Genomic DNA, 15,567 nt, shown 5'->3' with positions numbered 1-15,567 from the left:
ACTAGAGCCAGTCCCACAATGAGCTTTCCTTGGGACGTGCAATTTCTGTGTCTGTAGTAAAGCATGGATACCCGGGCTGAACCCGACGGGCTGGGCTGGGTTCGTTTAGATATTTAGAAATTATGGTCGGGTTCAGGTCGGGCTCGGTTACATCAACGCGATAAGGCATTTGTTGCAAAATGGTGCTGGGGATCTTTTAAAAGAACTCAGTGCATGTGGGGATGTGGGGAACGTGGGCAGAAGAGAAAGAGAAAGAGAAGGCAGACGTGTTGTAGATGCGACGGGAGCAGAGTTGGTGGAATAAGCTTAAGTTTTGCACACCGTGTGTGCAGTCACTCAGATTTTAGAGACAGACATTTAGAGAGTTCACTGCCTTTTGGTTAAATAAAGCACTTGTCAATACTTCCTAAAACATATACTTATGAATTGACACAGCTGTTAAGGACAACAGAGGCTCATCACAGTGGGTTCATTTATTCTCCTAGTGCAGCTGAGCTTGTGTGGTTTTCACCTTTGCTGCATCATCTTCTTGGTTTGTTTCCTTTTTTATACTCGTGCCAACAGATAGAGTCACTGCTTTATCCGTCTCCTGTTCTGTGATATCCTCACACAGGATGAGCAGCTGTCTGTCTCCGGCATTCTGTTGTTATCCATTAACTAAATCTGTATCGTTCACAATCCTACTCTGACATGCTCAGATTTACACCTGAAACTGCAGTAGAACTCATGCGTAGAGAGAGAAACTGTGACTCACCCCCTCCCCCCAAATGACACAGTCGACATATCAGATCACTAACGGTTTCCCTGTCGTCCCACGCCTCATGCTGGATGCCTTTGCCACCACAGTCACTATTTTATGGTTAGGTTTTGATTTACTCATTTCATAGACAGGCCATTCAGAAAATTATCAACATGTTGCCGCTGAACAACAGTGCTCGTGAAATGAATAGATTTAGGAGTTTACAAAAGATGACATAAATACAATTTGTATGGAGTTATCTAACTTCATTTATAACTTTTAATAACCCTGTGTCCAACTTAGTTTTATGCAACTGACAGATAAAACCGGATACATGGACAATGCAAACCCATATAATACATGAATATTTACATATTGGGACATACATTTTGATTTAATGTCATCACACATGCTCTGTCAAAAAAAGTGGTTTTGTTCAAATAATATAATATATATGTAGGCATACATTATTTGCAATATACACCTCTATGTTCACCATAAATTGCATGCATTACTTTGTTTGTGTAACATGGGTGCAACCATATACAGTTTTCACTTTTGCAAAATATTTAAAAACGTAGTTAATGTTATATTATTCTTTATTTTACCCAAGACATATATTCTGTAGGCTAGCAGGGATGGTTGGAGTAGTTTTACAAATTGTACAGTGCAAACTATAAAAAACAACTATACACATTAGTATTCAATTGTAGCCTTTAGTTAAGAGAATGGACTGGCCTGTAGTGTTAATGGTATGTTTAATAAGTATAATATATTTAACATCTAGGCTACCAATCAGGGTAGAATGTGTAGTTTGCCCGTTCATGTTATTTGCACATTATGACGATGGGTGCCGCTGTTACATCAGATCATTACTGCCCCACGTGACTGTACAGTGGAGCGTTTTCAGCTGTGTTTGCTCCGGCTGTCTCTCTTCCGTGGAGCCGAGATATCAAACCAAAGAAATACAATTCACAGTCATATCATATCGTTGATGTTTTGTTCTTGTTTTCATCATCGGAACTCAAAACTGTCCTGGCTCTTTAAAGGTACAGCACGCTGCGTCCTCTGAGCATGCGCAGTAAGGGGGAGCAACAGCCCCAATGAAAAACAACAACAATCACTACAGCGGGGCTGGGAAAAAGAGATGGCTCCTTGAAGCTCAACACGTCTGGCCCTTATCACAGTATCTTATCCCAGCCAATTTGCTGCTATTTCTAGCGAAGCTTTATACGTCAATGGTGCCGAGCCCATGAACTTGGCCAGTCAAAGTGGGGATGCTGGCGGAAGCCAGCTTCTCTTCGCCAACTTCAACCAGGATAACACGTAAGACTGGGCCGGGGAGAGTGTCTGGGGATCCGATGGCCTGTGCTGTCAAGCTAGCTGACGTTAGCTAGCTCAGTATGGACTTATCTGAGCGCCTCACGGAGTGACAGGGCTCGATGAGAAATAGTCTGGATGTGATTTCTCACAATATAAATTACTACCAATACACGCTAATGTTAGCTAAAGTTAGCTAAGTAAACGGTCCGGTTGACGCTCGGCTACGGGTTATTACACCCGTCACTAGCATAGCTTTCTAGCTAACATGATGCTGTGTAGTCCAAGGCTAATGTTAGCCACAATACACATGTAACGTCAGGTTAGGTGTCATGTAAGTTCTTGAGGGGGGGGGGTGTTGGTAATGATTGTTGTGATTAACATACTAAATTGTATAAGATATACATAGTTGAAGTCTATGTGGTTTTTATGTTTTGGGTGCTAAGCGCTAATGGCTGTTATGGTTATTGTTTACGACTAGTTAGTGACTGTTTGACAGTGCTGTCACGTTAACAGGCACACACTGTTTTTTGAGACATACTTTAATATATACCGTTGTGTTAAACGGAGGGGGAGTCCGCTATATATACTGGTGACTGCACTAGACCGCAGAGGCCTCTTATTGCAAAACTGCTCCAGTCGTGTGATCACTGTCACAGTGTCATTTATCCAGTGACAACAAAACCACTGGAAATCAACTTTAACAGGCTGATCCCAGTTTGAAACGCCTCTGCGAGCTGTAATAACGACATTGGAGTCAGTATCCTGTGTGTGTGTGTGTGTGTGTGTGTGTGTGTGTGTGTGTGTGTGTGTGTGTGTGTGTATTGTTGTAATAACATGCTGATGCAATCAGTGATTGTTCAATGCTTGTGTCTATTTCTGTCATTTTTGTAGGTCCTTAGCTGTTGGCACCAAATCAGGATACAAGTTTTTCTCCCTGTCCTCTGTGGACAAATTGGAGCAGATTTATGAATGTAGTAAGTATTGCCTAAGCTCTGTCGTTACTTTCTGATGCCCCTCTCTCCATTTGTCTGTCTAGACACAATCACTGCACCATTGGGGCGTTGCTGTTACTTTAAATATTAATAAAGTTTGTCAGCACTTTTTTTTACAACACCCGTATGCTGAAACATCAAGAGTGCTCCTCGTTTTTAGATTTACATAATTTATAGTTTACCTGTGAACTATCCATGTATGCTCACATTGATTTTTTTGATGATCCTGTTCAATTTGAATAGCCAATGCAATAGCAGGTGGTAGGAGTTTCTACAAGTTGTGTAGAAAGAGGCGCAAAAGTGTTTTGGCCCAGTTAGTGCTATTGTCTACAATTCATGAACCCAGCCTTTCCTCAGTAAGTTAACTGAACATACGCAGTGTGCTTAAAGTTTTTGCCGGTGTGTTCAGGAACAACGAAACCTCTGTGAATAAGCTTTCTGCCCAAATTATGTTAATATAATGCTTTTTATTTCATCACTTTGTTCCCTTAATATTGCAGTGGACACAAAAAGGCAGCCAATAAGAGATGACAGGACGCCACAGAGTGAACATTGTGAAGTGATGATTTGTGTGTCTGTGTGTGTTCCTGCAGCGGATACGGAGGATGTGTGTATTGTGGAGCGTCTGTTCTCCAGCAGCCTGGTGGCCATCGTCAGCCTGAAGGCCCCCAGGAAACTCAAAGTCTGTCACTTCAAGAAGGGAACCGAGATTTGCAACTACTCCTATTCCAACACTATACTGGCTGTCAAGCTCAACAGACAGGTAGGAAGACAAGGGCAAATGAATACCTGTCTGCCAGACATTCTGTCCCACGCGTTTCCTTTTGAAATAGTCACATATTCATCAAACAACAGAAGATGTATATATCTTGTGCAAATGCCATAGTTGGCTAATGCATCGGGACAGCAACATGTCTTATCTTATTAGTGTTTTCCTTTGACAGTGTTGTTGTTGATGTTTTTTGCTTCCTGTGCAGAGGCTGATTGTGTGTCTGGAGGAGTCACTTTACATTCACAACATCCGAGACATGAAAGTGCTGCACACTATCAGAGAAACTCCACCCAACCCTTCAGGTGAGTCGGAAGACAGACGCGTAGTATCTCAACATAGTGTTGTATGTGTATAGGGTGCGTGATATACGATATTAAAATGCTCATAAGATGAAAGATACTGGGAAAGGGTTTTTCCTTTTCAGTATATAATGTGCTCAAACTGAAACTAGAAACGTCCCTTTCCTCAGCACTTGATTTTTATTATATGTTTATTTTTAAGCTCACAGTTAACTCCGTTTGGTTTGCTGTTGCCCTAAAGGCAGAAAACCGTCACCGTGGTATACACCCACTGAACAAACACCCACTCATGCTGTCAGAACTATTAAACCATTCAGATGATTGTAGTCTCTTTATGCACTTGAGTCATTCTTTCAGTTTCACTCATTGTCAAGTTCAGATAAATGTGCTTCTGTTGAAATCTGATTTACCTTTCTTTCTTTGGCTTTTGTTGTTATTTATTGTGTATCTGTGCTAATATTCTTCCAGGATTGTGCGCCCTATCCATCAGCAATGATAACTGTTATCTGGCTTACCCAGGCAGTGCCACGATAGGAGAAGTTCAAGTGTTTGACACGGTCAACCTGGTAGGTGATCACCAACACAGTAAAGCTGCACTATCTTTCTTTATATTTCTTTTATATTTATGTCTTTCAGGCCAACCTTTTCTCCTCATCTTGTATTTTCTTCCTCAGCATTTTCTATCATACATAACAAAACAACTACCTGTTGAAGTACAGCTGAGGGGCTGTTTCCATTGCTTATTAAATTGCATACAAAAGAAATGTAAATTGTCCTTTGAGACTCTGTACTCACTTTTCCGAACGCCAGTGTTTACTATCATCAGTCACAGCTGATTCTCACTATTCCTTTGTCTTTCTGTAGCGCATCTCTAACAAGTGTCTGTGTGTGTTTTCCAGCGAGCGGCTAATATGATTCCAGCGCACGACAGCCCATTAGCGGCTCTGGCTTTCGATGCCAGTGGAACCAAACTGGCCACAGCCTCAGAGAAGGTAACACGGTTACTGTACAGTATATTAGCACAGTGTCTGTGTGGCTTATTTGTGCATGATTCTGTTTTCCGCCTGAGCAAATACAGATCACTGTTGTTGCTTCGCCTCCAAGTTTTGTCATCCTCTGTGTATCTTTTACTTCCTCCCAGGGCACAGTCATTCGTGTCTTCTCAATCCCAGAGGGACAGAAGCTCTTTGAGTTTCGAAGAGGAGTCAAGAGGTAGATGATTTGTTGGGTGACATACTACAGTTCCGAAATTAAAGCTGTTTCACTGTGGATGTACTAGCACGCTTTAGTATTTGTGTTTGTGCATGTATTCGTGTGTACTGTATATCTGCGTTCACCTGCTTCCCTGTACATGCCTGTTTCTTATCTTAGGTGTGTTAGCATCTGCTCATTGGCGTTCAGTATGGAAGGCCTGTACCTGTCGGCCTCCAGCAACACAGAGACGGTCCATATCTTCAAATTAGAGACGCAGAAGGAGAAGTATGTGTACGTACATTTTTCTGTCTCAATCCTATTACGTCAGATTTAAAGAAGAAAAAATGTTTCTGAGGGTTGCGATTTCCTTCCCATATGCTTGTGCTTCATGCTCCTCAGAGAAACCGAGGATTCTCATGTTGTGTGTGTGTGTCTGTGTGTCTGTGTGTGTCTGTGTCTGTGTGTAGGCCAACAGAGGAGCCCACCACATGGGGAGGGTACCTGGGCAAGGTCCTGATGGCGTCCACCACGTACCTGCCTTCTCAGGTTACAGAAATGTTCACCCAGGGGCGAGCCTTTGCCACTGTGCGTCTGCCCTTCTGCGGACATAAGAACATCTGCGCCTTAGCTGTGTGAGTACACACACACACATCTATATGCACACATGGAATATGTATGTACACAAACAGTGTTTCTTTTGTTGTTGTTGAAATCCGTCATGTGTGATGTTTGAAAATCAGTTGATGTCACCCGGACTAATACTGTCTTGCTATTGCTGTTCATGCTAACTATCAGTTTACCAATTCTATAAAATATGAATCTCTTTACATTCTGGGGCCCTCAATTTTATCTGAGACATTACCCAACGGGGTTTAGAACAGCACATTTTTTTAATAAACTACAAGGTGTCTTAATGAGTTGATGAGAAAGCGCTACAGATCATTACCTCAGCCAAAGAAAACTGTAATTCAAACACAGTTTCAGCAGTTGCAACAACGTACCAAGCCATGCTAGCTTAAGGCAATCTATTATCAAGCAGGCTCTTTATGTTGTTGTTTTTTATTGTGTAAAATCAGGATTCAGAAGATTCCCAGGTTGTTGGTGGCAGCATCAGATGGTTACCTGTATCTGTACAACCTGGATCCACAAGAGGGAGGGGAATGCACACTTATGAAGCAGCACAGGTAACGCACCATCCATAGCGCAAATCCATAGCGAATGTGGCAGATGCACGGGTCACTGAATACTACAATTTGAAGTTTTACACAACCAACAGCCTGAATTTTGAGATTTGTACTGAGAGTTTCTGTTACTGGATCCCCTCAGGTTAGACGGCAGTGCTGAGCCAGCCAATGAGATTCTTGATCAGTCTCATGAGCGCCCCCTCGTGGCCCAAACCTACAGTGCTGCTGTCACCAAAGGTACGTCACCCAAACGTTCACAAGTAATACTTTATTTTACAGGTCCTTCATTTCCTCCTGTGTTTCTTCCCAGGGAGTTTGGTGGATGTAATTTGGTAGTCGTAGGGAAGTATTTGTGTTGCGTTTATAAGCAGGACTTGTATATTTCCAAATGAATTATTCTTATATAAGATAATTTTATTATTGAACATTGTGACAACCTTGTGGTTGTGTGTTTAGCCTTCTTCCATTCTATTTACATCTACAGCTTCTATTCTCCTATATTTTGAATTGTATGCTTTCCTTTGGACACATTTAACATTGAATTAGGAAATAACAGACATGTAATATAGGACTTTGCAGTGTTTTGTTGTCATCATGTTGAAGTAGAAGTTCAGTGAAAAATGCTTAATCTCTGGCAAAATGTATGGCAAGGTACGAGGCTCAAATTTCAGGTTATCGTCAGCTATTGAGTTGCAGTAATTCCAGGAAGGATATCAAGAAAAAATCTGTCTTCATGACACTGGACTTTGTTACAGAAAGTAGTGTGCAAAGTTGTTTGTTTTGGTATTTGACCTTTGACCTCTTGTTTCCTAGGTTACTGCGAGGAGCAGGGCGCTGTGGGAGGAGCGGGACTGGAAGATGACCTCAACGACTTGCGCTTAGAGGAAGAGAACGAGCAACCGCCGCTCATCCTTGAAACTGACTGACTGACCTGACGGACGGCTGTACCCACCAATCAGAGGGCTCCTCTGGTGCTGCTATGAACATGTGACACAAGGGGGGGCAGGATCAGAGACAGGGGAGTTTTTAAAAACGCTTCAACTGTTCAAGAGCCTGTCTTGTCAGTCTTATCTTTGCGTTTGTCTGTTCACATACATCTTGACCTTTTTCTCCCTCCCTCCCTCCCTCCCTCCTTCCACCACTACCTTTTCCCTCAGTTTGCCTGCGCAGGCCAAACTGACGCTTTGCATGTACATGTGCCAACTGCTAAAAACATGCTCCAATGTGAAAACGAGTATCTGTGAGTGTGTGTGCGTGTGTTGGACGTTTGATTAAAAAAGAAAAAAAGAAAAAAAAAGTAGCGGTGTCTCCATTTAAGACACACAGACGCAAGCACTGTGTAAAAATGAAAGTGATTGTGTAAGTGCCTCTCTGCTCCAGTGTCATGGTTTCTTCTGTTTGAGAGGAGGATCTCTTTGCATTGGCTTAATAAAATCTATTTTCAGTTGTCGGATCTTAATCAAGGGTGTGTACAATCTTGGCTAACCCTTTCCTTTCTCACATACAGTCACACAGTGTCCTGCGAGGAGTGTGGCATCACTCATCTGGCTCACTTGTACCCTCCAAAGAATGATTTAGAAGCCTTTGGCATGAGGCAGAGGTGTTTGCGACCAAGAGTTTGTGTGATTGTGCTGAGAGCTCAGTTGTTTGGATGTGTGGGTGTGCTGGGCATGTACATTAGCAAAACACTGAGTAATTAGTCTCTACTTGTCCCCCCTGCTCACTTTTACCTCATCCAACCCCCTTCAAGGCCTGCAATCATTGGTTTCTTTTAAACTCTGATATTAATGATCTTTTAAATCTCCATAATCCTAACCAATGATGTGTCATGCGTACGAAAACATGCATGGTGTTGTTGATGTGGTACCTTGTCCATACATTGAAGACATTTGGGTGCTCAGGATCAGTGAGCAGATCATTTGATAAAGCCAGGAAGTTGTCAGTGATTTGTCTTCAGTGACAGCCTCCTCGTGCACCTCACCCCACTGTATCTCTACTCTGTACAGTACTAAATGTGGAACGATCTCACTGTACCATATTGTCAGGTTATGACCGTGGCTTCAAGATCTCTGGGATCTTTGGGCTACTCTGGTATTAGTGATTGGACTGTGGATTATAATTTGACTGATCTGGAGCTCAGGCTGAGCCTCAGCTGGTCCAGGATGCTGCATGATTCCCCATTAATCCCTTTGGTGTCTGAAGATGCTAAATGAGGATCAGCCATGGGACTGTCAGGCCTTTTCTAATGATTTTGTAAAAAATGTGAAACGTTCATCCAAAACTAAAATGAAAATAAATTCCATGTTGATGTATGAGATAGGTTCCTTTTGTTCTTGTTACACTGTGGTAACTATCTTATACTCTTTATAGGTCCCATGGCATGACAATTTCACTTTTTAAGGTTTTAAGTGGCTAGAAATGGCCTTAGGTGTAAACCGAGCCCTGGGTATCCTGCTCTGTCTTTGAGAAAATGAAAGCTCAGATGGCCGTTCTGGAATCTTGCCCCTTATGAGGTCATAAGGGTCAAGGTTATCTTCTCTTTTGCTGCTTTGCCCGCCCAGAGAATTTGGCCCACCCATGAGAAAGAGAGACATCATGGCTTTCAGACAAGCAAAGTGGCAGTTGGTCAAGGCCACCCCCCCAGCCTCCACCTTCATACGGTATTAGGGGACCACTAAGGTCTATATTAAAGCATCCAAAGAGCACTATGTCATGGGACCTTTAAGAGATACTGTTGCGTAGTACTTAGCATCACAGCTACTCTAACTTGGAAATTATTTTTAACTTCATCCCAGATTAAATTTTACAAACATTGAACACATTTAAACATGCATTAATTGATTTTTGCTGCATGTGGGCAGTGCAACAAGCTGTAAACACAACACTAATGTATTATCCCGTTTTAAGTTGATATTGTTAACAAAAAGCTGACTACACAACCAGCAGACACTGAGCAACATTAGAATTCACTTGATGAATGTAAGTTCAACATTTACTCTCTTTTTACCTCTGTTTTAATCTTAACCAACTCCTGAGGGATACCTCGCTCTTTAGCTGCTAAATGCTCCGCTGTGTTAGCTAGCAAGTCGCTTATTTTGTCCATCTGCCATTTTGTCATGTGCAGCTAGTTTGAAGTGATTTTAACAGAACTTTCTTGTTAACAAAAATAGCAATGTCAATGAGAGGGGTTAGACTGAACTAAACCAGTGCACTGAAAGAAGGTTAAACTCTCCGTAATGCTATGTGAGGAACTGTGTCAGGAGATAATAGTTGGGTCTGTCACATTACACATGTACATTTGATCCATTGTTAATATAGAAACAATATTTAGAGAGGCCTGGTGTCACAATCAAAATTCTGTGTAACCACATTATCACAGACCTCAGGCCATTTTTGCTCCATGTTTACCTCACAGATTAAAGGCTAAAGATTCAAAAACGCTACAGTATTGTTGCAGGATGTGTGCTTCATTAAGTTCAGTTGCTCTGAATAAGCCACAGTCCTTTCTGCTCATTTGCTTGTAGTTTATTAAGACTTTGCAGCTGGCCACTATACACACACACACACACACACACACTTTTAACACATGCAGGAGCGACACGCAGGTGGGCCCTCTATCGTTGACATGAGAGCGCAGCTGCTCCCCCTTCTCCCCCCAGTGTGTAGAGACACTATCTGAGATCATGCAAAGCACACACACACACACACACATACACACTTATAAACAATATTGGATCCAAACAAAGCACTTTACAGAACCATTAGATCAAAGATCACATGACCAAAGCTCTGTACCTGACAGTTGTCCCTCATAAAAACACTTTTAAGTGTACATTCAAAGGCTGCAGATCCATACAGTACATTCAAGGCATGCTAACAGTTCCTATAATTAGCATGCAGGCTAAAACCGACTAGTACAGGTGAAGTGACTAATCCTAAGACTACATTTATTAAGACTTTGAGTGATGTTAAAGACTCTTTTAATTATAAGACTTTCTAAGTAGCTCTGTCTAGGCCTTTTTAAGACTTTCCCCAGGGGAGCCTGAGCTCATACTTCCTCAGTCAAGTGTCCTCTGGAGGGCTGAATGGGTGTGTGTCACTCAAAGAACAACAGTGTGTGTCAAAGTTGGTATGCTCAGAAAGATGATGTTCCTCTGTGTAATTGCCAACCTGCTAGGTGTGTGTGTGTGTGTTTGTGTGTCTCTCTCTTTTCCGTTCTACCCGTCCTGTCCTCCACTGGTAGGCTTAGTGACCTGGACAATCTCCACCGAGGTGAAGCCCTTTTTGGTGGAGGCTCGGTTCCTCATCCTCATTTTATTTAAGGTCATCTCTGCCACTTCTGCACGCTCCTCAGCATCATCCAGCTCATGGATCGTCTTCCTGTATTTAGACAGGCTGCTGTTGGCCTGCTCCTCCTACAGGGAGACAGACAAGACGTTTGTAACATTACAGAATGTCTTCCGCGTGCCCTCTACCACGCATGCTTTTGTGGAATTGAATAAAAGTGTACTATTTTTGGATTGACATATTTTTAATATTCTAGCCTCTAATGGGATCTAAGTAGCATAATTACAAGTGACCCAAAAGGAATTATTTAACATTTTGGGAAGTATGCTCATTCACTTTCTGGTGGACAATAAGACAATGTTATATATTACTCTAATGTTTACACTAAATAACATTTCTTAATCTTCTTACAATAAAAAACCTGAAATGATAAAGGCACTTTCAGATTATAAGGTAGTACAAAATGTTGTTATAAAGATACCTTCAGATACCAAATCATTACATGTAAGAAGAAAAAGATTATTATCATTTTTTAAATAGTCGTCCTACTCACAGCGTCCTCTATCTGGCGTTTGTAGGACTTGAGCTTGTTCTGGAGTTTCTCCACCAGCTCCTGCATGCGCTGATTGGTCTTGTGGTCCTCCTCCGTCTGGAAGATCAGCTCCTTGAGCCGACGCTCTCCCTTACGGAGGTTTTTCACTGTCTCCGTGTGGCGCTTCTGCTCCTGATCCAGCTCATTCTCCACCTCCTTGATCTAAGGGGGAAAAAAGTTGAATGGTTTAAAGCAGAGATCTTCAACAAGGGGGGTCTGGGACCCTTAGGGGGTCCTCAGAGTTACTGTGGGGGGGGGCAAGTTAGGATTTAACTGAAAATACAGTCATGAGTCCAACATATTATTAGCAAAGATAAATCGGCCTATTTGTGATTTGTTTTTAACATTAATGATCGGCCTGTAGGTAAGGTAGCCATCAGCAGATTCAGTTAAGCTTAACGATTGTGTAACATGTTTGTTTAACATTAAAAGGTATAAATATATGAATGTCAATAATTATTTTGATATATTGTAAGCACCGCAAATAGGTATGTGTAAAGGCTTTAGGCCCCGCTACATGTTATTGTAGAACTAGTTTAATATGCAACTTAATTTCCAAACATACAGTGGTGTGAAAAAGTGTTTGCCCCCTTCCTCATTTCCTGTTCCTAGTTGCAGTTTGTCACACTTAAGTGTTTCGGAACGTCACAACCATTTAAAAAGAGTCAATGACAACACAGTAAACACAAAATGCAATTTGTAAATGAAGGTGTTTATTATTAAAGTTGAAAAAAAATCCAAACCATCATGGCCTGTGTGAAAAAGTGATTGCCCCCTAACCTAATAACTGGTTGGGCCACCCTTAGCAGCAACAACTCGCACCAACTTTGCGATAACGTGCAATGAGGCTTTTACAGCGTCCTGGAGGATTTTGGCCCACTCATCTTTGCAGAATTGTCCTAATTCTTACATTAGAGGGTTTTCGAGCATGAACGGCCTTTTTAAGGTTATACCACAACATTCAATAGGATTCAGGTCAGGACTTTGCTAGGCCCTCCAAAGTCTTCATTTTGTTTTTCTTCAGCCATTCGGGTGGACTTGCTGGTGTGTTTTAGGGTCATTGTCCTCTGCAGACCCCAAGTTTGTGTTCAGCTTGAGTACACAAACAGATGGTCGGACATTCTCCTTCAGGATCTCTTGGTAGACAGCGAATTCATAGTTCCTTTATAACGGCAAGTCTTCCAGGTCCTGAAGCAGCAAAACAGCCCCAGACCATCACACTACCACCACCATATTTTACTGTTGGTATAATGTTCTTTTTATGAAATGCAGTGTCCTTCTACCCAGAATTTGGACACACACCTTCCAAAGAGTTCACTTTTGTCTCATCGGTCCACAGAATGTTGTCCCAAAGTCTTGAGATCATCAGATGTGTTGTGGGAAATTGAGACGAGCTTTGATGTTCTTTTTGCTCAGCAGTTGTTTTCTCCTTGTAATCTCTGCCATGCAGGCCATTTTTGCCCAGTCTTTTCCTGATGGTGGGAGCATGAACGCTGACCTTAACTGAGCAAGTGAGGCCTGCAGTTCTTGGGACGTTGTTGTGGGGTCTTTTGTGACCTCTTGGATGAGTCGTCGCCTGCGCTCTTGGGGTAATTTTGGCGGCCGGCCACTCCTGGGAAGGTTCACCACTGTTCCATGTCTTCGCCATTTGTGGATAATAGCTCTCACGTGGGTTCGCTGGATTCCCAAAGCTTTGGAAATGGCTTTATAACCTTTCCAGACTGAAGATCTCAATTACTTTCTTTCTCAATTGTTCCTGATTTCTTTGGGTCTCAGCATGATTGTAGCTTTTAAGGATCTTCTGGTGGACCTTACTGTGTCAAGCGCTCCTATTTAAGTGATGCCTTGATTGTGAACAGGTGTGGCAATCAGGCCTGGGTGTGGCTAGAAAAATTGAACTCAGGTGTGGACACCACAGTTTAGTATGTTTTAACAAGGGGGGCAATCACTTTTTCCACAGGGCCATATGGTTTGGATTTTTTTTTCACCTTTAATAATAACACCTTCATTTACAAATTGCATTTTGTGTTTACTTATGTTGTCCTTGACTATTGTTTAAATTGGTTTGATGTTCCGAAACACTTGTGTGACAAACATGCAAGGAACAGGAAATGAGGAAGGGGGCAAACACTTTTTCACACCACTGTAGTTGGGGGGTCCCTACTCTGTCCCCCTTTCAGCTAATCAAGGCCCTTGGCCTAAAAGACGTTGAAGACCCCTGGTTTAAAGTGAATGAGAGTGCTTCATAGTCACTTTTAAGCTAATGCTATTTGCCTGCTATCAACCCAGCTCCTCACCCTGGTCTCCAGTTTCTGGATGGTGCGTTTCCCGGCCTTCAGAGCCAGCTGCTCAGCCTCCTCCAGCCTCAGTGTGAGGTCTCGGAGGTTCTGCTCCTGGTTCTTCTTAATCTTCTCCAGGTGGGAGCTCCGGTCCTGCTCCTGTCGAAGCTCCTCACACAGTCGCGTTGCCTGCGAGCAGACACGTGAAACATACACACACGTGATTCATTTTGAACTCAATGCCACCGCAAAGAAACTGCAAACAAACATGAATTCAATTTAAATCTCACCTGTTTCCTGTACATTGTGTATGTGTATATTATTATGTTTTAACTTTGGGGTGGTGGTTGTGTGTAGTCTTTCAGCTTACGTCAGTCACAGCCTTCTTGGCTCTCTCATCAGCAGAGCGAAACTCTGAGATCAGCTCTTCATTCTCACTGGACAGCCGGGTGAGGTCAGCCTCCAGTTTTCTCTTCAGGATAGTCAGACTTTGGTTCTAGAGCGAGACAAATGGATGATATTAGCTGTGATTATACAATGATCCACTAGAAAAAATAGAAATGATTAAGAATTAAGATAAATGGGATTATAAAAACCAGCCACTTCCAATGCGTTTACTGTGTACAATGTGTGTGTACCTGCATGCTGATCTCACTGAACCTCTCCGTGGTCTCCACCAGCTCCTGCTCGATTAGTTTGCGGGCCCTCTCGGACGCGTCCAGGCCTCCTCTCAGCTCCTCCATCTCTCCCTGCATCAGGCACAGCCGCCGCTCCTGGAGGCTGTACTTCTCCCTCAGCTCGTCGTGTTGACGGGCGTCCTCGTCCATCTGCACCTGCAGATCCTGGATGAGACACGAGGATTATTGCTGTTCGGTTTTTATTAAACCGCATGGTTTTTGTCAGTGGTTCCTTCAATTACTTTGATCTGCTGCTGCAGCTTCTTGAGGGTTTTGACCAGCTCAGCGTTGTTCCTGTTGGCATGCTCCAGCTGGATCTCCATCTCGTTCAAGTCTCCCTCCATCTTCTTCTTCATCCTCAAAGCCTCGGCGCGACCTCTGGCCTCGGCCTCTAGGCTGGCCTGCAGCGACTCCACCGCACGTGCGTGGTTCTTTCTACAGGACACAGGATGTAGTCAAGGACTAGTTGGTTATGAAACACAAATATAAATCTAGTTAATATTGATCAGCGTGAGCAATGAGTACATTGGTGAATGAAGACTGAATCTTCTATAGTTTAGTTAGTTTAATGGTTTACGTGGGATGGGGGAGATCAGGTCAGAAAAGGTGGAGGGTTATGTTTTTGATTTTTGTCTAATTTTTTGGGATTAGTTTTTTGTTAGAGGTAGACAGGAGAGGGTCTTTCATTTTTCCATGCAACAGATTTATATTTTATTTTGCCCTTTTCTTGTGAGAGTACAGCAACAATTGAATAGTTACATGAAAATAATTTAGTGAAATGCATCGTGTTTGCATCGTGGATGTATTTTTCCATATGCAATGGACAACAATCATGTGTCTTTATGAGGGCTATAGAAACATGAGTCAGCTTTAAGAAAAAGGTAAATACGAATCTTTAGTAACTACCAATTGATAAGAATAATCATCATTTTAATATTTATTTTTAAATAATCCCTAAGGTAATGATACATTTTTAATGCTATGTTTTCATCACATAATGTAGGGTTCTGAACTATTTCTTGGAATTTAGGGTTTGAACCTTTTCTGGGTTTGACCCACTATGTTGAGTTCAACAAATTTGTTTTCTAACCTGGTGACTTCAAACTCTTCCTCCTTCTCGTGGATTCTGCGGTCGATGTCAGCCTTGACCTGAGCGAGCTCCAGCTGCACACGCACCAGCTTACCTTCCTCCCCCTGGACACACACACACACACACACACACACACACA

The 15,567-nt window shown here is 42.4% G+C and overlaps 2 protein-coding genes across 3 annotated transcripts in view; one reads left to right on the top strand and one right to left on the bottom strand.

Annotated features, from left to right (window-relative positions):
• Nucleotides 1-1,801: 1,801 nt before the first annotated feature.
• Nucleotides 1,802-7,962, top strand: wipi2 (WD repeat domain, phosphoinositide interacting 2). 2 transcript variants are annotated; one of them, XM_032538268.1, is made up of 12 exons: nucleotides 1,802-2,065; nucleotides 2,954-3,036; nucleotides 3,648-3,817; nucleotides 4,032-4,128; nucleotides 4,594-4,691; nucleotides 5,025-5,117; nucleotides 5,267-5,337; nucleotides 5,497-5,604; nucleotides 5,787-5,951; nucleotides 6,396-6,503; nucleotides 6,646-6,740; nucleotides 7,317-7,962. In XM_032538268.1, the coding sequence occupies exons 1-12, from the start codon at nucleotides 1,992-1,994 to the stop codon at nucleotides 7,427-7,429; spliced, it is 1,275 nt and encodes a 424-aa protein (XP_032394159.1). In that variant the 5' UTR covers nucleotides 1,802-1,991; the 3' UTR covers nucleotides 7,430-7,962. The 2 variants fall into 2 exon arrangements, with proteins under 2 accessions (XP_032394159.1, XP_032394158.1); XM_032538267.1 differs by having other exon boundaries at nucleotides 5,497-5,610.
• Nucleotides 7,963-10,062: 2,100 nt separating this feature from the next.
• LOC116703499 (myosin-16) overlaps nucleotides 10,063-15,567 on the bottom strand; it is a 20,886-nt gene continuing 15,381 nt past the window's right edge. The window contains exons 37-43 of the mRNA XM_032538261.1: nucleotides 15,429-15,532; nucleotides 14,581-14,773; nucleotides 14,300-14,503; nucleotides 14,032-14,157; nucleotides 13,680-13,850; nucleotides 11,344-11,544; nucleotides 10,063-10,918 (exon numbers count right to left, since the gene is read on the bottom strand). Of these exons, the coding sequence (XP_032394152.1) occupies nucleotides 10,721-10,918; nucleotides 11,344-11,544; nucleotides 13,680-13,850; nucleotides 14,032-14,157; nucleotides 14,300-14,503; nucleotides 14,581-14,773; nucleotides 15,429-15,532 (1,197 nt within the window). The 3' untranslated portion in view covers nucleotides 10,063-10,720. The remainder of the gene's footprint in view (nucleotides 10,919-11,343; nucleotides 11,545-13,679; nucleotides 13,851-14,031; nucleotides 14,158-14,299; nucleotides 14,504-14,580; nucleotides 14,774-15,428; nucleotides 15,533-15,567) is intronic.

This window comes from Etheostoma spectabile, chromosome 15 (assembly GCF_008692095.1).
Source record: "Etheostoma spectabile isolate EspeVRDwgs_2016 chromosome 15, UIUC_Espe_1.0, whole genome shotgun sequence".
Taxonomy (NCBI): Eukaryota; Metazoa; Chordata; class Actinopteri; order Perciformes; family Percidae; genus Etheostoma; species Etheostoma spectabile.
Note: the sequence above shows the minus strand (reverse complement) of the source record. Positions and strands in the feature narration are given on the sequence as shown.

Coding starts and splice junctions, on each gene's coding strand:
- wipi2 (XM_032538267.1), top strand. CDS start 1,992: ATGAACTTGGCCAGTCAAAGTGGGGATGCTGGCGGAAGCCAGCTTCTC. Junction 2,066..2,953: donor AACTTCAACCAGGATAACAC/GTAAGACTGGGC, acceptor TCATTTTTGTAG/GTCCTTAGCTGTTGGCACCA. Junction 5,952..6,395: donor AACATCTGCGCCTTAGCTGT/GTGAGTACACAC, acceptor GTGTAAAATCAG/GATTCAGAAGATTCCCAGGT.